We start from the raw sequence: 22120 nt of genomic DNA on the forward strand, positions 1-22120 counted from the left end.
AGAAAAAAAACAAAGACAAAAAAACAGTCATAAGCTAATCTAAACTTCACTGAATTAGCAACAAATAGTTAATATATATAAATATACTCATTTTTTCCCTTTTTGTTTTCACACTTTCCAATTTTTCATAAATAACTTTTATTCCACATCAAATAATACTATTTTTAATCCATCATGTTGAGAAATAACATCTCCAAATTATTTGCTAGAAACAATCATAGCATAGCATCCTTAATCAGAACAATGAGTACTGCACCATTAGATGCTTCTAAAGTTAAAATTACAAACGTTTCAACCCCATCTAAGCCAAAACCAAATGACCAATTGGTTTTTGGTAGAACTTTTACCGACCACATGTTAACCATTGAATGGACTGAAGAAAAGGGATGGGATGCTCCAATAATCAAACCATATGGTAACTTGTCTTTGGATCCATCCACTTGTGTTTTCCACTACGCTTTTGAATTATTTGAAGGTTTGAAAGCTTACAGAACTCCTGACAACAAAATTACCATGTTTAGACCAGACAAAAACATGCAAAGAATGAACAAGAGTGCCGCCAGAATTTGTTTGCCAACTTTTGAATCTGATGAATTGATCAAATTAATTGGTAAATTAATTGAACAAGATAAACATTTGGTTCCTCAAGGCCAAGGTTACTCTTTGTATATCCGTCCTACTATGATAGGTACCAGTGAAGGTTTGGGTGTAGGATATCCAGATAAGGCCTTGTTGTATGTTATCTGTTCTCCAGTCGGTCCTTACTACAAGACTGGTTTCAAAGCCGTTAGATTAGAAGCTACTGATTATGCTACCAGAGCTTGGCCAGGTGGTGTTGGTGACAAAAAGTTGGGTGCCAATTATGCTCCATGCATTTTGCCTCAATTGCAAGCCGCCAAGAGAGGTTACCAACAAAACTTGTGGTTATTTGGTCCAGAAAAACATATCACTGAAGTTGGTACAATGAACGTTTTTTTCGTTTTTAAGGATGAAAAAACTGGTAAGAAAGAATTAGTTACTGCCCCATTAGATGGTACTATTTTAGAAGGTGTCACCAGAGATTCCATTTTGAACTTGGCCAAAGAAAAATTAGATCCAAAAGAATGGATTATTTCCGAACGTTACTACAGTATCAACGAAGTTGCTGAAAAGGCTGAAAAGAATGAATTATTAGAAGCATTTGGTGCTGGTACTGCTGCTGTTGTTTCTCCAATTAAAGAAATTGGATGGAATGGTAAAGATATTAAAGTTCCTTTATTGCCAGGTGAACAATCTGGTCAATTAACCAAGGATATTGCCAAATGGATTGCTGATATTCAATACGGCAGAGTTAAGCATGGTAACTGGAGTAGAGTTGTTGCTGATTTAGATTGAGTGGTGCTAAAACAATATAAAAGAAAAAAAAAAGAAAAAAAGTAGCAACACGGGTGGGAAAATGAAATGATTATATGTATTTAAAGCTGAGCTTATTTTTTTTTTTTTTTTTTTTCTTATTATTTATTAATTTGTAAATTTGATTATATTAGTTTTAATTGCAACGTTTTATTAGTCATTGATAAGTATTTTATTCTGTAATGTTTTCTATGGTCATACAACATTTTTTTTTTTTTTTTATAGATAACGAAATTCACCGCGCCAACGTCTTGAAATGTTTATGAATAAAATTGGAACATTTTATGAAAACTATTAAAGATTTCTCTTTTATAAATGTAACAGAACTTTTTCCGTGTACAAAAAAGAAGATAATAATAAGCATAAATTATTTCCATTTCTTATCAACCCAATAGGTTGTATTACTTGTTGAATATTTATATAATATACTGCTTTATTGAATCAATGTGAATTATTTTCTTTTTGACTCTATAGCTATTTTTTAATTTAATTCTTTCTTTATTTGTTACATAGTACTAAACAAAAAAAAATAAAAAAAACTGTTGGTTATTACCAGAAATAAACTCCTTTATACATACCTATTTTTCATAAAACAGAGGGAAAACCCAAAAAAAAAAAAAAAAAAAAAAAAAAAAAATGAAAAGATCAAGACATGGCTGTAAAAATTGCAAAAGATTAAAAATCAAATGTGATGAAAATAAACCTATGTGCACTAATTGTATAAAGCGCAATCGTGACAACTGTGACTATTCAATAACTTTGACTTGGGGTGGGAGGCCCTATAAAGATAAACGACAATTTCTTTCTAAATTTCCTAATACAAAAGTTATTGCCGGCGTAATTACCACAAATTTTACTCAGGAATTGCAACATGAAGACAATATAACTAATATCCAATCTTTATCTTGTCTCAACAAAGTTCACAAAAAAAAGAGGAAAAAAAATGAGAAAACACCCATCAAAACTTCTAATATTCAAACTAATTATAAAACGCTAATGGACAAAATCATTCCTCAGAAGGGGAAAAAAAACTTTTTAGAAACAAGTGGATTACCTTCACCACTTCCCCCGTCTTTACTAAATTCACCATCATCAATCAATTCTCAACTTGAAGCTTTTAACTTGCAATTTGAAGACTTTGAAGAGGATAGTTTAGATACTAACCAAAAATCTATATTTCCAGCTCCATTGTCTGCTAATACTTTGGAAAACGATAACACTGTTGATTCTGATTTCCAGCCATTGTGTGAATCCCCCTGTTACAGCGTCAGTAATGTTTTTTTAACTACAAACAGAATCTTTCATAACACATGTCAAGATATATTCCATCCTGTGGATAACGATGTAAATGCGGCTCTTAGAAAAAATCTGTTTGATTTCTATCTAAATGAAACTTCTCAATTTTTTGTTCCAGCTCCAACAGACATTTACATAAACCCTTTCAAAACCGTGTTGCCACACATGGCTTTAAATTCTACAGGATTGCTGAATTTGATTCTAGCGTTTGGTGCCACTCATAAAAAAAAATTGTTGATTCCAAATCCTAAAAACAATAGCCAAGAAGAAGAACAACTAAAGGATTTCCATGAAGCATTAACAGACTTTGATATAGAAATTTTTTTATCAAAAACCATGCATGAACTTCTAATGCAACTGAAAGACGAGAAAAAGGCTATTTTGGATACAACTTTGGCAACAGTAATGCTCTTGGCACTTTTTAATATTTTTTTCAGCCAGGAAAAATCCAAATGGAGAGTCCATATATGGGGCGCCAAAAAAATCGTAAAGAAAAGATTTGAAAATATGCTGATATCTCCTTCAAATATCGGATCAGAAGAAAGTTACTTCCTTCTAAGATGGTTTCATTATGTAGATGTTGTTTCCGCTTTATCCAGTATCACAAGAGTTGTTTTCGATCCAGAGGACAATAATGACGACCATCAATGGAAATTTAATTTTAAGATCGACGACCATTTGGACTCTAAACGCCTAAATTTAAGTGATATCGAATATTTTACAGGGATGGATATGAAAGTTTTGGAGTTCCTGTCAGATATTTCTACACTGATAAGGAAGCGCGAACGCCATCAGCAATCAATTCCCACTCATGAAATTATGGTGGAAGCCCTGGACCTGTCCTTCGACCTAGAAAATTACCTGAATGAATCAGAAAGTAAACGCGATTTAATAGCAAAATGCCATTATACAGATTTTTCTAGTGTTGAAAGCCTTAAGAAATATAAAAATTACTTGATCTTGCGCGGAACAAATTTGGTTTTTGCGTTAACGGGATTGCTGCAACTGAAAAGAAGAGTTTTAAACATTCCACATTCTTCAAAATCCGTGAAAAAATTACTGGAAACAATCTCAACAACAATACTTGAAAAAATACCACTAGGTTCATCCGCGTCTTCGTGCATAATATTTGTTTTTTTTTGCTCCGGATCAGATTTAATAGAAGATGACATGCGCCATCATAGAAAAGTACACATCGACCATCTTGACCATTTAATTCAAAGGGGAATGACAAGTGCAATCCAAGCTAAACGAATCATGCTCAGCTGCTGGGAAGAAAAAAAACCTTGGTGGGAAGTTTTAAAAGAGTCCAATATAGATATTTCCTTTGCTATATAATTAGTCGTATATATTAATGTTTATGAGTTCATTTCTACAATCAAATTCCCTGATGGACATATCGAACTGTTTTCAGATATACGCTGGTTGATATCCCTCAACTCTGCTCTGGGAACGGGTGTGGCTAAAATAAAAGGATAGTCGTAGTGATAATCTACCCTTTCTTGACTTGTTTCTGTAATATTTAATCTGTGCAACTCTACAAATGCATAAATCTCTTCGACAGGACAGCTTGGATCAAACTTTCTAATAATCCTTTCACCATCGGGAAAAGTAAGACGAATCTTGCAGCCACTCCTGGGCTCAGCTTTCAATTCCGAATTTTTCCAGCGTAACCATTTGCCCTTTAACACTGCTTCCTGCTGTTGTCTTTCAAGTTCCTGATCACGTCTCAATGATTCATCATATCGTCTATTTTGTTCGTTAACCACATTTCTTTGTTGCCTTACACTCAAAAGTTGTGAATAGCATTCCATTATCTTTGATTCCAGTCTTTCCTTCCAACGCACATTGGCTGATAACGTGCTTCCTTCCACTTTAAATTGTAATTTAAACTTGCCGTTGTTATCTAGACATAGAAAAATCAAAGCAGGACAATGTTTCACTTTAAACATATCAGCTACTTGCAAAGCTTCGGTATTTGAGGAGATATCACCCATCCAGAAAACACCTTGGTACTTTTTCAAAAGTGGAGCCAATTCCTTTAAAACATTATTGGTAACTTGTGACGAATTATCTAATAGAGTGGATTGTAAAAAAATAAATACAAATTTTCCCTGTTCATTGGCCTTGTTTAAACTTTCAACGTATGAACCACATAAATAAGGTGTCAAGTACTCGTGTTCATCTTGATCTGGAATTTTAGAATCCAAAATAAATTTTCTTAGATTGTTTTCATGCGACACATTTTTATATCTATAAATAGAAGATATTTTAATGCATTTGTGGAATATTTCAATACAGGTACTGAATACCCCGTATACTATTAATAGTGGTGCTTTTAATGTTATATAATATAACAATTCTTTATTGAAAACTTTTTGGTACCATTTTATGTTTTTATCGGGAACTTCTTCCTGTTCTTCTATAAAACTGCCTGGCATTGGTTCCATTTTTAGTGTAAATATATGTACATATATATCTTGTTTAAAGGAGATAAATGGAACACCGGTGATGGTAATGAATATGTCTTTATCTTTTTAAAGATTGATTATTTTTTACGATTGTAAAGTAACTTTTAAAAAATAAGGCAATAAGGGGCACATGAGAGAAACGTGAAAGCGGAAAAACGGGTTTAAAAAAAACTGTTTTAAAAAAGGAATGAGCTTAAGCTTTGTATTGTATACAGTAATATATTAAGATATTTTTTTAAATTAACATCAAATGGTTGTTTGGCCGAGCGGTCTAAGGCGTCCGATTCAAGTATTAGTTTACCTTCATTGTTAACAACAGTAATGAACACTCGGATATCGTAAGATGCAAGAGTTCGAATCTCTTAGCAACCAATGTTTTTTTTTCAGTTGTAAATATTTATTTTTTTCATAAAAAAATATGAATTTGCTCAAACAAAGATTAGAAGCAGCATTATGCATGGCAGTAATATTTTTTTAAAAAAAATAAAGGAGCAAATGTTATCAAAATACTTTGCTTATTTATTGCTAATAATACCCAAATGTTGTGATATTATTATTACTATCAGGCAATACAAAAAATTGTCCAGTAATGATAGTATTAGGTTGCCTCCTGGATTAAGTAAGTATATCAATAAAACTGATAACCTCGAGAAAACCAGATCTGAATTATTGTTACAAATTGTTCAGGGATTGTGTCTTTTATTAACTATTAGCATAGTTTTTCTTCTATCAAATGTTTTTTTATGGCTGTGGTTTAGAGCATCTGAATTAAGTTCCTGCATCGCTATGATATTTTATTCATCAGAAAATAAGCTTCAACTTAAGATTGAAAATAATTATAAAAACAACAATGATTTTTATGAGTTTTCAAATAAGGCTATTTTTGATATTTTACTGTTGATATTTTTTGGGCTATTAAAACTAGTTTCTGTTTTGGTATCTAGGGGAATTTATTATGGTTATTCTAACAATAATAAGAGTAATAACGACAAGAAAAGCCTGATCACTAATAATAATAATAATAATAATAATAATAATAATAAAAGGATTTCCAAAGCAAACAATTTTTTTAAATTAAGGGGGTTTATATTTTACACTTTACTCGTTGTATTCCCTTTTATAATGCTCTTTTTTATGGTAATTATCATTGTCGAATCGAATTTAATTTTTACTGTTGGTCTTCCGTTATTTTTACTTGCATTGCTATATGGATCACTATTTGGCTCATTAATTGGCTTATTAATTATAGCCTTACCAAGATTTATTAGCTATATAGGTATCTATATTATGTTTCTTTCCCCTAAGGTAAATATTAGAAACTCGAGGAAACTGGAAGAAGAAAATTATAGTTTGTATCAAAATTTAATGAAACTATGCAATAATAGTGAATATGAGATTAAGAACAAAGTTTCTGATATTTATATAATAAAACCTTCCACAGATGAACAAAATATAATCACCTTGTGTGGATTGCCTTTTGGAAAAAAGAAACTTTACTTGTCTGGAAACATGTTTGAAAGTTGTGATACAAATAAAACAAAAAAAGACGACCAAATTTACACCCTCATATTATTACAATTAATGAAAAGAAAAAAAATATATACCAAATATAGTTTTTTTACCTTTGTTCTTTTACTTATTCTGTCTTCCATTGCATTAGCAACGTTTTTTAAAATTTCAGTCCTAGTGAATAAAAATTATGAATCAGTGCTTTCCAGCTTTGGTTTTGCTTTTAGTGAAGGTGATAGTAATTATCCTATTGTTATCGGAACAAGATGCTATTCTCGCATAGGAATAATTTGGTATCCGGCAGCTGCTACTTACTTATTATCCAGACTGTTTTTTTTGTTACTTCGTTGGATTAATAAAAAAAAATTTAATCGCTATATCATGGGTATAATTGATCAAGGATATGGAAAAGAATTATACTATGCAATGCTGAACTTGCAGTTTAATCCTTACAACCGTTCATCATCGCCTAGTACAAGCAATTTATTATTGTATCCCGATCACTTGTATATCCATTACTTTAATGTAAATTCAATCGAATTATATTTATTTTTGAATGGCTTATTGCAGCTAACAAAAGAAGATAATAAGGAACAGAATATATTAGAACCAGAATGTGATGAAAAATATCAGGCAGGGCTAAGGGAGAATGCTGATGATAATAAAAATCATCAATTTTTAGATACTTTGTTTTGGGTAGTTTTTATTCCCTCTACCTTTTTTATTGGTTATTTTGTATCTAGATTAATTTTGGGACCTCACATTAAGGCTCTACTTGAATGATTTTCAAAAAAAAAAAAAAAAAAGAAAAAAGAAAAGGTATGTATATGTTATTAAATGGAAAGTGAGTTTGATTTTCTGACGTGGTACTACTCATAGAGTTTTGGAAAACCTATTATTTCTGTATGTGCGAAAGTGTTGCCTGCTGGTCATCTGATATTTTTCCAGATAAATAAAATACTTTTTTTTTTTTTTAACACCTGTTTCATTTTTCAAATCTGCAGTTATTGTTATTATTTATTTTGTGAAAGGAAAAATTACCTACCCAATATTTTGTGTATAAATATGGACGAATAATAATATATCTGATTCTATTATATTGTTGCTGATCATTTGCTTTTATTAAAGATATAGACATTATTTGGTTACATTAAAATAAAATGTTATTACATCTTTTAATTTGTCCGTAATTTATTTGTTTTTTTTTTTTTTTAATTCTCGTTTGTAAGATTATTATTATTATTTTACAAAAAAATGCACTATCACCCCACTATGAAACACATTTAATTATAAGTGAACCCAAGGACGTTTGAAAATGAAGCTGTAATCCTTTAGAATGCATTTAACTTTTAGATGGAATCTTGATATGGTTATAGATGTTACTTATTTAGAAATTTAGACATAGACAAAATATAAAACGTAGTTAAAGGTTTTTATGGTGAAATACATGTGCCCCATTATCAATAATTTTATCTACTCATGTTTTTTAATACAATATAGTCTTTGTTCGTCTTGACAAAAAATTCTAACATTATGATCATTTCACCTTGTGTATATATATTAAATGAGTATATCTCTGCTTGGTCTAAACGTAGTTAATTGGCATGCAATTTAGTTTTTTTTTTTTTTTTTTACTACATAATATAATATATGCTTCGATATGTTCTCTTTTTCTCGCTGTGATTAATTTCTCGAAAATTTCTATACACATTGCATTTCTCTATTAGACATATAGATTGTTTTACCTTCTAAGCTTTCCATTTTACTAGGTAAAAGGGGTAATGATTAAATTATAAGTTAAATTTAAAAATAATAAAAAAAAAAAAATTAATCATTTTTTCTTTACTTGGAATTGTTATTGTTTTTTTTTTTTCTTCTGTTTACAATGCGCCTATACACGTTTCTGGATCTTTTCTTCCATGTAACAAATAAGCGATTGTAGCAGTTTTGTTTTGCTTTGTTCCTTTTTTCTCCGTGTAAGAAAGAGACAATAAGTACAAAATGTCACATTTTCCGTGTATAAAAGATATTAAGAATAAACTTTACTTTATTTTCTGTTTACACTTCTTCTTTTTTTTTTTTAACTTTGATTAATCGATGAGAAGGTAAGTTTTAATTTCTAATGATAGAAATAAATAAATATATATATATGCATGAAGGGATACGTTTTTTTTTTTTTTATTAATGGGTTACTTTGATTAAAAATGTTTATTAAAAACACTTTGCTAAAAGGATAAAGACTCAAAAACAATAAAGATACCAAACATTATACAATAATGTCTTATACCGATAATCCCTATGAAAATGATGGGGAAAATAATGATAATTGTGAGAAGAACGGCCTGTCATCAGTAATTATTAATGGAAAACAAGAGATTGATAGTTCTAGTTCATATTCACCCATTGACCAATCTAACAAATTCAAAGGTTTAGATAATCAGGCCGAAAATAATATTAGAAATTTAGCTCGTACATTCACCAATAATTCCATTTCCCAATCTAATGTCCAAAAATCTTTTCATGATAATACTGACAGCAATAATAATAATAGCCTCTACTCAGATAACAATGATGCCAAAACTAATATATGCGCTTTTTCTGATAGTTCTGACAAAAATTACGATCCTAGACTAGATCCTAATAGCGATAAATTTTCTTCTGTTTGTTGGGTTCAAAACTTGAGCAGGATTATGAACAATGATCCTGATTACTATAAACCTTATGTTTTGGGCTGCTGCTATAAAAACTTAAGAGCTAGCGGTGATTCCAATGATGTTTCTTATCAATCAACCATTGGCAATATGCCAATCAAGATCCTTCAATTTATCTATCGCCATTTAAGGAGAAAGAGAGAGGGTGACACCTTTGATATTTTAAAATCTATGGATGGTCTAATAAAACCAGGTGAATTATTGGTTGTTTTGGGTAGACCTGGTTCTGGTTGTACTACCTTGTTGAAATCTATTTCTGCTAATACCCACGGTTTTAGTATTGATCCAGAGAGTATTATTTCATATGAAGGTCTAACTCCAAAAGAAATTAAAAAACATTATAGAGGAGATGTTGTTTATAACGCTGAGGCTGATATCCATTTCCCTCATTTGACTGTTTATCAGACTTTGAATACTGTTGCTCGGTTAGTCACCCCAAGAAATCGTATTAAAGGAGTTAGCAGAGAAGAATTTGCCAAACACATCACGGAAGTCACCATGGCCACCTATGGTTTGAGTCATACACGAGATACCAAAGTGGGTGACGATTTTATTCGTGGTGTTTCTGGTGGTGAGCGCAAGAGAGTTTCTATCTCTGAAGTTTCTATTTGTGGTTCCAAATTCCAATGTTGGGATAACGCTACTAGAGGGTTGGATTCTGCTACTTCATTGGAATTTGTAAAAGCCTTAAAAACAAGTGCAGATATCACCAATTCCAGTGCCTGTGTTGCCATTTACCAATGTTCGCAAGATGCCTATAACTTGTTTAACAAAGTTTCTGTTTTGAGTGAGGGGTATCAGATTTTTTTCGGGTATGGTAATAGGGCCAAAAAATACTTTGAGGAAATGGGATATGTCTCGCCAGCAAGACAAACAACGGCTGATTTTTTAACGGCCGTCACCAATCCAGCTGAACGTATTATTAATCCTGATTATATTAAGCGTGGAATTAAGGTGCCAACTACTGCCGAAGAAATGGAACACTATTGGAAGAATTCACAAGACTATAAACAATTGCTAGTAGACATTGATGAATATTTGAAAAAAAATGACGATGTTGCCAAAAAAGAAATTCATGAGGCTCACGTTGCCAGACAATCAAAGAGATCTAGACCAAGTTCGCCGTATATATTGAATTATAATATGCAAGTAAGATATTTATTGATTAGAAATTTCCAAAGAATAAGAAATAATATGGGGTTGACGCTATTTACTGTGATTGGTAATTCTGCAATGGCTCTACTTTTATCTTCAATGTTTTATAAAGTCATGCTGCACACTACAGCAGCAACATTTTATTCCCGTGGTGCCAGTATGTTTATAGCCGTTTTGTTCAACGCCTTCTCGTCCTTATTAGAAATTATGTCTTTGTTTGAAGCTAGACCAATTGTGGAAAAACACAAGAGATATGCCTTATACCACCCATCTGCTGAAGCACTTTCGTCTGTCATTTCCGAGTTACCATCCAAGGCTATAGTTTGTTTGTGTTTTAATATTGTGTTTTACTTCATGGTAAATTACAGAAGAAAGCCCGGATTTTTCTTTTTCTTTTTACTCATGAATGCTTTGTGTACATTGGGTATGTCGCATATTTTCAGATGTATCGGTTCTGCCTCCAACAGTTTCCCGGAAGCAATGGTCCCAGCTTGTATCTTTTTGTTAGCCATGGCTATGTTTGCTGGGTTTGTTATTCCAAAAACTAAAATGTTGCTTTGGTCCAAGTGGATTTATTGGATCAATCCTATCCAATACATTTTTGAATCCTTGATGATCAACGAGTTTCACGGTAGGGAATTTTTATGTGAAGAATTCATCCCAAGAGGCCCCGGTTATTCTGATGTATCTTTAACTAATCAGGTATGCTCCAGTGTTGGTGCTGTAGCTGGGGAGTCCTATGTTAGCGGTGATAGGTTTTTAGAATTGGCTTATGGCTATCTGCACAAACACAAATGGCGGGGGTTTGGTGTGGCTTGTGCCTATGCAGTTTTCTTTTTGGGTGTTTATTTGGTTTTCAGTGAATATAACGAAAGCGCAAAACAAAAGGGTGAAGTTTTGGTTTTCCCAGCTAGTGTCGTTAGAAGAATGAAAAAGTTGCATCCTAAAAAGAAGCTTGATATCGAAAGCGGTGGTGATAACGAAAAAATGGCATCAGCTCCAAATAAAGAACTTGTTTTGAATGATTCCTCTAATTCCACTTCCAGCAGCAATAATGAGGAGTTCAACTTGTTTACATCGAATGCTATTTTCCACTGGAGGGATGTAAAATATGAAGTTAAGATTAAAAATGAAACTAAAAGGATTCTAGATGGGGTTGATGGATGGGTTAAACCAGGTACTTTAACTGCGTTGATGGGTGCTTCAGGTGCTGGTAAGACCACATTGTTGGATTGTTTAGCTTCACGTGTCACTATGGGTGTTATCACTGGGAATATTTTTGTTGATGGTCATGTGCGTGATAATTCATTTCCCAGATCTATTGGCTATTGTCAGCAACAGGATTTGCATTTGAGTACAGCAACAGTTAGGGAATCTTTAAGGTTTTCAGCTTATCTAAGACAACCAAGTTCTGTTTCCAAGCAAGAAAAAGATGAGTATGTGGAGGAAGTGATTAGAATTTTGGAAATGGAACAATACGCTGATGCGGTTGTTGGTGTTTCTGGTGAAGGTTTGAATGTGGAACAAAGAAAGAGATTGACTGTTGGTGTTGAATTAGCAGCCAAACCCAAATTATTGTTGTTTTTAGATGAACCTACTTCCGGGTTAGATTCGCAGACAGCTTGGTCTATCTGTCAATTGATGAGAAAGTTGGCTGATAATGGCCAAGCTATTTTATGTACCATTCACCAGCCTTCTGCTTTGTTGATGCAAGAGTTTGACAGATTATTGTTTATGCAACGTGGAGGTAAAACCGTCTATTTTGGAGATTTGGGCAAAGGTTGTAAAACAATGATCAACTATTTCGAAGAAAATGGTGCTCATAAGTGCCCAGAGGATGCTAATCCTGCCGAATGGATGTTGGAGATTATTGGCGCTGCTCCTGGCACACATGCAAACCAAGATTATCATGAAGTTTGGCTAAAAAGTGAGGAACATGCTAAAGTTATTGAAGAATTAACCCATATGGAACAAACTCTTCCAAAAAAGGCTTCCAATAATAGTACCGAAGAGGACCAAAAGTCATTAAGCTCTGAATTCGCCACCAGTATTTTTTATCAATGCCGTTTGGTTACTGTGCGTTTATTTCAACAGTATTGGAGAACACCATCTTATTTATATTCCAAGTTTTTTTTAACTATCTATGCTGAATTATTTATTGGGTTCACTTTTTTCAAAGCAGACCATAGTTTACAAGGTTTGCAAAATCAAATGTTGTCGGTTTTCATGTTTACTGTGTTATTTACACCTGTGCTACAACAATATTTGCCTAATTTTACCAAACAAAGAGATTTATACGAGGTCAGAGAAAGGCCTTCAAGAACTTTTTCTTGGAAGGTTTTTATTGTGTCGCAAATTATCGTTGAAGTTCCATGGAATGTGTTAACAGGTACAGTTGCTTATTTCATCTATTACTATCCAGTAGCCTTTTACAGAAATGCGCCAACATCTGAGCAATTGCATGAAAGAGGTGCATTATTTTGGTTATTATCGACAGCTTTTTTCACATATATTGGCTCTTATGCTTTGATGGTGGCTACCCCATTTGAAATAGCTGGGAATGGTGGTAATTTAGCCACTTTAACATTCACCCTATTGCTAGCATTTTGCGGTGTTTTAGTTACTCCCAAAGCAATGCCTCGTTTTTGGATTTTTATGTATAGGGTCTCACCATTAACTTATTTTATTGATGGTGCTTTATCTACTGCTGTGGCTAACACTTATGTTAAATGTTCGCCATATGAATATGTGCAGCTAATTCCACCAGCTGGTAAAACATGCCAAGAATATTTGGGTACATATTTAACTAATGCTGGTACTGGCTACCTACTTGATCCCAATGCTACTGGCACATGCTCATTGTGCACGGTTTCTGATACCAATGCGTTTTTAAGTAGTGTCTCGTCTCATTATTCCAAAAGGTGGAGAAATTGGGGTATTTTTATTTGTTATATCGCGATTAATTATATCTTTGCTATTTTCTTTTATTGGGTGTTTAGGGTCCCAAAGAATAATAAAATAACAAACTATCTAAAAAACCTAATTAGACGTTAAATTTTTTTATTTTATATATATATATATATATGTATATCTTATCTTTTTTTCTTTTTTTTTTTTCTTCTTCTTGGATTGTCGTTTATTAAATGAGCGCTCGTAACATGAAGCCTTCGTTTACATGCGATATTAAATTAACAAAAAAAAAAAAAAAAGATCTTTTACCAACCGCTCAATTCTTTTGTAGAATTTAGAATGTCTGGTGATAAAAAATAAAAAGGGGATGAAGGATAAAATATGTTTAAAGGCATTTATAATGGTTTTTGAGTTTAAAAATATAGGTAAAAAATTACAAACATAAACAATTCCCTGTAGGATTAAAAACAATGCCGCTCCAAACAATGCTTGGGGAAACACATTATTTCTACGAAGTTTGTTGTAGTATACAGCCAGTTTACAAGATAAAATGTTATTAGCCGTCCAATTTAATTGTTAGCCAAAGAAACAGCTGTGGATCAATTTATTCGTTTAGAAATTACTCGTAATATAAAAATTGACTTGGTGAGAAGAACTTGTAGCAATGTTTCTTGTACACATAGTTGCAACCTACTAGTTATTATGTGTTTCCAACAGATAAATGGAATCCAGTATTTCCGACTGATTAATCTTTTATACACCTATCTCATCAAAAAACTTAAGCCTTTTCTATTTTGCTTATGGAAAAATAAAAAGATTTAAAGAGGGACAAGCAGGTAATAGAGTATATTATCACACTACACATTTGCTCTAAAATATGAAAATAATGACTATGTAATGTAATATTATTGCTAATATAATGCAAATTATTTGATATCAAGTTAGCTAGTTGTGATAATACTTAAAGCATTTTACAGGGTTATAAGTTTTATTACTGGTTTTATATTTTTGTTTACATTTTCAATCTTATTTAATTCAGATTGAAAAGAAGAAAAGCGTAGGGAGGGAATAATTCGGCGAAATGTTCTTGCTCAGAATTTAATCAATAAAAGTGCTTAATCTTTTTTATAATCACAGTTCGTTTAAAACTAGTTTTTTTTTTTTCTATTCCTTTTTTTTTTTTTTTTTTTTTTTTTTGAAAAATACTTTTTATACGAACGTATCACGTGCAATGTTATGTATGTAGTTGATACAAGCAAGTAAATATTTTTGGTGAAGTTTTCTCTGCCCTTTTTTATCTATACGTACAAAGTGATATGCATTTTGACAGTATATTCGTAGAAAATGATGTTATACGAAACAAAAAAAAAAAAAAGTCTTTTGATTTTTCTCTGAACACATTTGAAATGTACCCTGTTTAACTTTTGAAAAGTATTTTTGTATTTCAGATTGCTTACCATTACTTTTCATAAATACTATTTTCTTTTAGCTAAAATAAACAAAAAGATTTACTATTAACAACTTTACAATTTAACGTTAAAATATTTCATTTTTTTCTACTTTACTTTGTATAAGTACTTCGGTTCTAACAAAGCTATTCAAAAAAATGAGAGAAAAGAAAATACAAAAAGACCCTTCTATCCACTCTTTAATAACAACGATTCATTTGCTATTTTTTTAAAAATAATCACGTCACCAGAGGTTTTTTAATTATTAGTCAATAGAAATAATAATTTTTTAAACTTGCATTTAGAAATTCATTATTTAACAATTTAGAGAAAATATTTTATCTTTCTTTTTTTTTTTTTTAATGAAAATCCATTCATCATTTTCGTGGAATTTGATTGGTAAGTTAGAAAATTAGATATAAAATAGGGTGAATATTATACATAGATTTCTAGGCAATGAAAACTGTAAAAGTAAGACTCTACTTCCTTTCTTTCCAAGTACAAAAATTTATGGCAATATTTGGTTACTAGCTCTGTGGATATCAGCTTCTAGGTTTGTTGCAATTGTTTCTATAGATTATTTGGTATTATACAAGTTGTTATCACGTGCGTGAGCCAAACGGCAACAAACCTTCTTTTTTCTCTTCTTTGATGGTGATATAATTACTGATCAATCACGTGCTTAAAAGTTTAAAGAAATTTTTAGAGAGAAAAAGGGAAAAATAAACGATTGTTAAAAAAACGTAGATTATGTTGCTATAGATAATCCGACTTTTGATTTATTTTTTTTTTTTTTCAAGTATAATCGCTATTATTTAACATTTACGCGGATCCGGATAATTATTTAACAGTTGAAAATGTGAATGATCAAATACAAGGTATTTTTCTTTTTTTTTTTTTTTTTGCAAAAAATAAAAAAAAAACAATAAGGATCTATTTTTAAAAAAAAGACATTTTATATTTATTAATTTCTTTCTATTAATAAAAAATAAGAGAATTTTGAAACGCGTCCAAAAAAGGTAGAAAATTAAACGTTATTATGAAAATTATTAAATTCTATTACACAACAGAGCTCAAAACATTCCTATTGTCAAAATAAAATTTTTATCTATATATATAATTCAACTACATTGTCACTAGCTGAAACATTTAACGAGAAATTTAACGAAGAAAAAGAAAAAGAAAAGAAAGAAGAAAGAAGAGAAGAGAAAAAAATTACATTGTCAACGTTTAAAAATAATATTTGCTCATATTGTATGTTTTATAAATTTATTTTTATTTTACAGCAGTTACGATACTATTTTGATGTTAGAATTTTTTGAACAAGGGTTTAGTAAATAAAGTTTTAGTAAACAAAGTTTTAGTAAACAAGATTTTGGTAAACAAGATATTGGTAAACAAGATTTTGGGAAACATGGTTTATTAACAGAATATTTCTAACTTTAGTTACTTTTGTTACTAGATATAAAAGTTTATATCTGTTGAATGAAATAAAATAAAAGATTTGTTGGAAAAAATGGGAATTAGTAATTTTTAACCATTGTTTTTTTTTTTTGTTTCAGAAATGAATATTTTTCTTTTGTTATTATATTAGCCAGTAACTTAACAAAAAAATTGACATCATTTATTGAAAAATTATAAATTTATTTTCAGGTGATAAAAATATAACTCTATTCCATTCATTCGACAGTTCGATCAATTAACATAAAAAATTAAACACTAATATCACAACAAATATTTAATATATAAAATGGGACATTTTATTTGCTATTTGTTATTTTTTGGATAATTACTTCCTCTTTTCACTTTAAGAGGAGAAAAAATTACTATTATCATAATATCATAGGAAAAGTAACAAAAACGTATAGAATAAACAAAGCAATGATGGCATCCATAAAGCAGGGAAAAATATCTCTAACTTGGTCCTTGCTCACTTTATTTTTTACTTTGGCTACAAGAAATGTATATGCTACTACTGTAACTGAAGACGATGCAGGCGGATGTATCCCAACTGTTTTTGAAAGGTCTGCAGAGAAAATGGGGTTTCATGTCCAATTTTATCACTACAACTTTTTATCTTACAATGCTAAAACTAATACTGGTGTTCCAGATTTGAAAACATATGTGAGTTCTGAATATATTAATGGCGGTTTCGCTGATTATGGTATGTTTGGTGAAACCTACTCTGCCACAAATTTGAGTTTTAAGTTTGTTCCTAACGATGTTTATAAGGCTCTTCAAAAAGCAACTTTACCACCTGGGTTCGCTTATTCAGAACCTTTTTATCTTACAAATTGGACTTTCCTGGCAACTGGTTACTTTGTTCCACCAACCACTGGTGTCTATAAAATAGGCATAGAGTACATTGATGATTTAGGTATTGTATCTTTTGGTGCTAATTCTGCATTTGAGTGTTGTTTACAGCATTCTACCTCGACTACTCCACAATCTTATCAAATTAGTTCTTTATGGTCATCGAGTGGCCCATCGGGAGTAAATGAAGTTTCTGTAACGTTAAATGCTGGTATTTACTACCCATTGAGAATATTTTATGTTAATCGTCAAAATATCGCTGGGATGAATTTTGGTTACACAGATCCAGATGGTGTTTATCACAACCATTGGTCCGAAGTTATTTATAATTTTAAGGATAGTGATGCAAGTTGTGATGCTCCAAGTGGAAATTCAACAACATATATCCCATGGACTGGATCCGTTACATCTACTATTGGTACATCAGTTTTCACTACTACTGGTACTGATGGTATTCCAACTACCTCTACGATTTACACAGTTGAGACTCCAGAACATAACGGTGCTACTACCACTTACACTCCATGGACTGGATCTGTTACTTCTACTATTGGTACATCAGTTTTCACTACTGCTGGTACTGATGGTATTCCAACTACCTCTACGATTTACACAGTTGAGACTCCAGAACATAACGGTGCTACTACCACTTACACTCCATGGACTGGATCTGTTACTTCTACTATTGGTACTAGTGTAACTACCAGCATTGGATCTGATGGTATTCCAACAACCTCTACGATTTACACAGTTGAAACACCAGAGCATAACGGTGCTACTACCACTTATACACCATGGACTGGATCTGTTACTTCTACTATTGGTACTAGTGTAACTACCAGCATTGGATCTGATGGTATTCCAACAACCTCTACGATTTACACAGTTGAAACACCAGAGCATAACGGTGCTACTACCACTTATACACCATGGACTGGATCCTTTACTTCTACTATTGGTACATCAGTTTTCACTACTACTGGTACTGATGGTATTCCAACTACCTCTACGATTTACACAGTTGAGACTCCAGAACATAACGGTGCTACTACCACTTACACTCCATGGACTGGATCTGTTACTTCTACTATTGGTACTAGTGTAACTACCAGCATTGGATCTGATGGTATTCCAACAACCTCTACGATTTACACAGTTGAAACACCAGAACATAACGGTGCTACTACCACTTACACTCCATGGACTGGATCTGTTACTTCTACTATTGGTACTAGTGTAACTACCAGCATTGGATCTGATGGTATTCCAACAACCTCTACGATTTACACAGTTGAAACACCAGAGCATAACGGTGCTACTACCACTTATACACCATGGACTGGATCTGTTACTTCTACAATTGGTACATCAGTTTTCACTACTACTGGTACTGATGGTATTCCAACTACCTCTACGATTTACACAGTTGAAACACCAGAACATAACGGTGCTACTACCACTTACACTCCATGGACTGGATCTGTTACTTCTACTATTGGTACTAGTGTAACTACCAGCATTGGATCTGATGGTATTCCAACAACCTCTACGATTTACACAGTTGAAACACCAGAGCATAACGGTGCTACTACCACTTATACACCATGGACTGGATCTGTTACTTCTACAATTGGTACATCAGTTTTCACTACTACTGGTACTGATGGTATTCCAACTACCTCTACGATTTACACAGTTGAGACTCCAGAACATAACGGTGCTACTACCACTTATACACCATGGACTGGATCTGTTACTTCTACAATTGGTACATCAGTTTTCACTACTACTGGTACTGATGGTATTCCAACTACCTCTACGATTTACACAGTTGAGACTCCAGAACATAACGATGCTACTACCACTTACACTCCATGGACTGGATCTGTTACTTCTACTATTGGTACATCAGTTTTCACCACTACTGGTACTGATGGTATTCCAACTACCTCTACGATTTACACAGTTGAAACACCGGAGAACCATGCTATTAGTACTACATTCACCTCTTGGGGTGGTGCTTACACTTCAACTTATTCCACTAACATTTTCACTGTTACTGGCTCTAATGGATTGTCTACCACTTCCACTATTCTTTACGTTGAAACACCAGGATTTGGTTATTTCAATACTACGAGTTCTAAATCTTCGCCATTTACTACTCTTCCAGGTACTACTAACACTCAGACATCTACAAACCCAAGTGAAGGTAGATCCGCATCAGAAACCTTTACTACCCCAGTTTCAGGTATCACCTCTACCTCTGAAAGTGTTATTCCAGTTAAACCAACTACTGAAACACCTGGATTGCCTTCTAGTGTTACAAGAACTACTGTGATTGTTACATCTGGCAGAACTATAACCTCGACTGTTGTCACATGCGATGCTACTACCACCACTGTTCCAAACAATAACAACAACAATAATAGTGGTTCTAACAATTCCGGTTCCGAAGTTTATTCTGTTAGTTCTGAGACTTCCAATACACCAGTTACTGTTACTAAGACTAGTGTGTACACTACATCTGGTAGTACCATTACTGCTATTATCACCTCCACTATTGTTCCAAATAACAACAACAACAACGGTGGATCTGGTAGTTCTGAAACCACTAATACACCAGTCACTGTTACCAAGACTAGTGTATTCACTACTTCGGGTAGTACCATTACTGCTACTATCACCTCTACTATTGTTCCAAACAACAACAACAACGGTGGATCTGGTAATTCCGAAACTGCTAATACACCAGTTACTGTTACCAAGACTAGTGTGTACACTACTTCCGGTAGTACCATCACATCTGTTATTACATCAACTATTGTTCCAAACAACAACAATAACAATGGTGGATCTGGTAGTTCTGAGACTGCTAATACACCAGTTACTGTTACTAAGACTAGTGTGTACACTACTTCAGGTAGTGCCATTACTGCTACTATCACATCAACTATTGTTCCAAACAACAACAATAACAATGGTGGATCTGGTAGTTCCGAAACTGCTAATACACCAGTTACTGTTACCAAGACTAGTGTGTACACTACTTCCGGTAGTACTATCACATCTGTTATTACATCTACTATTGTTCCAAACAATAATAATGAAAACGGATCAGGTTCTCCAGGCAATGCTAGTGAATATTTCGAGACTATTTCTTCTGGTTCTGTTTACACTAGTGTTACCAAAACTACATCTAATGGGAAATTAATTACTACTACTATTCAATCGGAAATTGTTTCTAGCACACCCGCTATTGAAGTCCAAAGTATTCAATCTCAAACTACTTTACCTGTTGTTTCAATTTATCAAGCTGGTGCTTCTTCTAATGGATTATCTGCTTTCAAAATGTTTTTTACATTATTTGTCTTATTTTTCAGTATATTCTGACCTTTTAATGTTTATTTTTTAATACCCGTTTTATTTACACACACTGATCCTCTCAGTTTTTGCTTAATTTTTGTCTTTACGACGCATTTTTCAAAATAGTTTATTTTTTTGTTTTTATTATCGTTCATAATTCATATACGTTAGGATAAATGACCATTTATATATAAGCTCAATCTAGGGCATTCGAGAAAGTAATTGAAACATGTTTATGTAGTATATATTATTGTTATAAAATCCAAATTAAAAAGTTTCTATTTTATTGCGATTTTCCACATTGAATTTTTTTTATTTTAACTTTTTCTCTGTTATTGAGTCCAAAAGTTTCATAATAATAATAATAATAATAATAATAAAAAGAAGTGTCTTAAATTATAAAGAGCAAGATAGATCTATTTTTTTGGAAATAAATACTCGATTAATGAGATAATTTATGTTGTGCATTTTAAACCAATAATTCCAAACTTATAAGTCTGCTTAGATTCTATATAATCGATGTTTATTTGTAACATGATTGGTGATAAAGTTTCCCTTCATATATATTATTCTTTAGTTATCAGGCTCTATGTTTTTTATTATTTTATAAATCAGGTATTTGTTAATAATTAGTTTATATAAGTGCTTGCTTTATCACAATGTATAATCATAAGTTTATATCGAAAGACGAGTGTGAATATGCAGCAATATGCATTCCTTGTCAACAGAGTACTTGTTATATTTCATCAACTTTAGCGTATATTAAAGGAAAAAACATACAAGTCGAAATCTTGCAATATAGATAGAAATTTGAAAACAATATTGAATGGTATTTGATTCATTGTGTATGTCTAATTGAGATGTTGTGATTCATTCATTTTGAGTTTGCTGCTATTTAGTGTTAATTAACAAAAATAAACTTCATTCTTTACATATAATGAATTGTAACATAATCCATAAAACAAAACAAACTTGTTATTGGAAACTAGTCTTAAGTTTATTCATTGGGTTTTATCACATCTATTATCCTTGTTGCAATATGTAATATTAAACCACTTAGTTTTTAGTTCTCGTTGCTTCATATGTTATCTGAATGCTTGGAATTATTTATGGTCTTGATAGTTACAATGACATAGTTTCTCTGGTGAATTTATAAAATATGTTGGGTGAAAACTTGGTGCATTTCTAACTCTCCATAACTCTTGAAATAACTCGTGTTTAAATGCGATTTCATTTTCTGTATTTTATGTTAGATAACTGTTAGAATAATTTGTTGTTCGGGTTATTACCCGAAGTTGAATTATTTGTTGGGGCATACGCCCACCGTATAAAATGCGAACTCGCTGCAAGACAATTGCTAGCGATGCGCATATTAATAATATCGAAGATAAGAATGAAATATAAATAACATCTATATAAATATATATGAAACACCAAGCACAACCCATAGAAAGGACATATAAAGAATGTCTACCTCAAGAAGTAAAGTAATAAATGAGTCAACCACAAAAAGTGCTACGCTCATACAAAGCAGATCATGATAACACTACTA

The 22120-nt window shown here is 32.1% G+C and overlaps 6 protein-coding genes and 1 non-coding gene across 7 annotated transcripts; 6 read left to right on the forward strand and 1 right to left on the reverse strand.

Annotated features, from left to right (window-relative positions):
• Positions 1-174: 174 nt before the first annotated feature.
• SCDLUD_004402 (uncharacterized protein) lies at positions 175-1374 on the forward strand (the record flags this gene model as incomplete). The annotated part of the gene is made up of 1 exon (XM_046081622.1): positions 175-1374. One exon carries the CDS (start codon positions 175-177, stop codon positions 1372-1374), a length of 1200 nt encoding a protein of 399 aa, XP_045934015.1.
• Positions 1375-2028: 654 nt separating this feature from the next.
• SCDLUD_004403 (Zn(II)2Cys6 transcription factor) lies at positions 2029-4026 on the forward strand (the record flags this gene model as incomplete). Its single annotated transcript, XM_046078872.1, has 1 exon — positions 2029-4026. One exon carries the CDS (start codon positions 2029-2031, stop codon positions 4024-4026), a length of 1998 nt encoding a protein of 665 aa, XP_045934016.1.
• Positions 4027-4046: 20 nt separating this feature from the next.
• On the reverse strand, positions 4047-4817 carry SCDLUD_004404 (uncharacterized protein; the record flags this gene model as incomplete). Its single annotated transcript, XM_046078871.1, has 1 exon — positions 4047-4817. A coding segment is annotated over one exon (771 nt), but the record flags the coding sequence as incomplete, so codon positions are not given.
• Positions 4818-5411: 594 nt separating this feature from the next.
• SCDLUD_004405 lies at positions 5412-5531 on the forward strand. Its single transcript has 2 exons — positions 5412-5450; positions 5487-5531. It is a non-coding gene; the product is annotated as a tRNA-Leu (tRNA).
• An 81-nt stretch (positions 5532-5612) lies between these two features.
• On the forward strand, positions 5613-7451 carry SCDLUD_004406 (uncharacterized protein; the record flags this gene model as incomplete). The annotated part of the gene is made up of 1 exon (XM_046076951.1): positions 5613-7451. The coding sequence occupies one exon, from the start codon at positions 5613-5615 to the stop codon at positions 7449-7451; it is 1839 nt and encodes a 612-aa protein (XP_045934018.1).
• A 1493-nt stretch (positions 7452-8944) lies between these two features.
• SCDLUD_004407 (pleiotropic drug resistance family ABC transporter) lies at positions 8945-13588 on the forward strand (the record flags this gene model as incomplete). Its single annotated transcript, XM_046078870.1, has 1 exon — positions 8945-13588. The coding sequence occupies one exon, from the start codon at positions 8945-8947 to the stop codon at positions 13586-13588; it is 4644 nt and encodes a 1547-aa protein (XP_045934019.1).
• A 3185-nt stretch (positions 13589-16773) lies between these two features.
• SCDLUD_004408 (uncharacterized protein) lies at positions 16774-20595 on the forward strand (the record flags this gene model as incomplete). Its single annotated transcript, XM_046081371.1, has 1 exon — positions 16774-20595. One exon carries the CDS (start codon positions 16774-16776, stop codon positions 20593-20595), a length of 3822 nt encoding a protein of 1273 aa, XP_045934020.1.
• Between the last annotated feature and the right edge of the window lie 1525 nt (positions 20596-22120).

Source organism: Saccharomycodes ludwigii, chromosome V, assembly GCF_020623625.1.
Source record: "Saccharomycodes ludwigii strain NBRC 1722 chromosome V, whole genome shotgun sequence".
Taxonomy (NCBI): Eukaryota; Fungi; Ascomycota; class Saccharomycetes; order Saccharomycodales; family Saccharomycodaceae; genus Saccharomycodes; species Saccharomycodes ludwigii.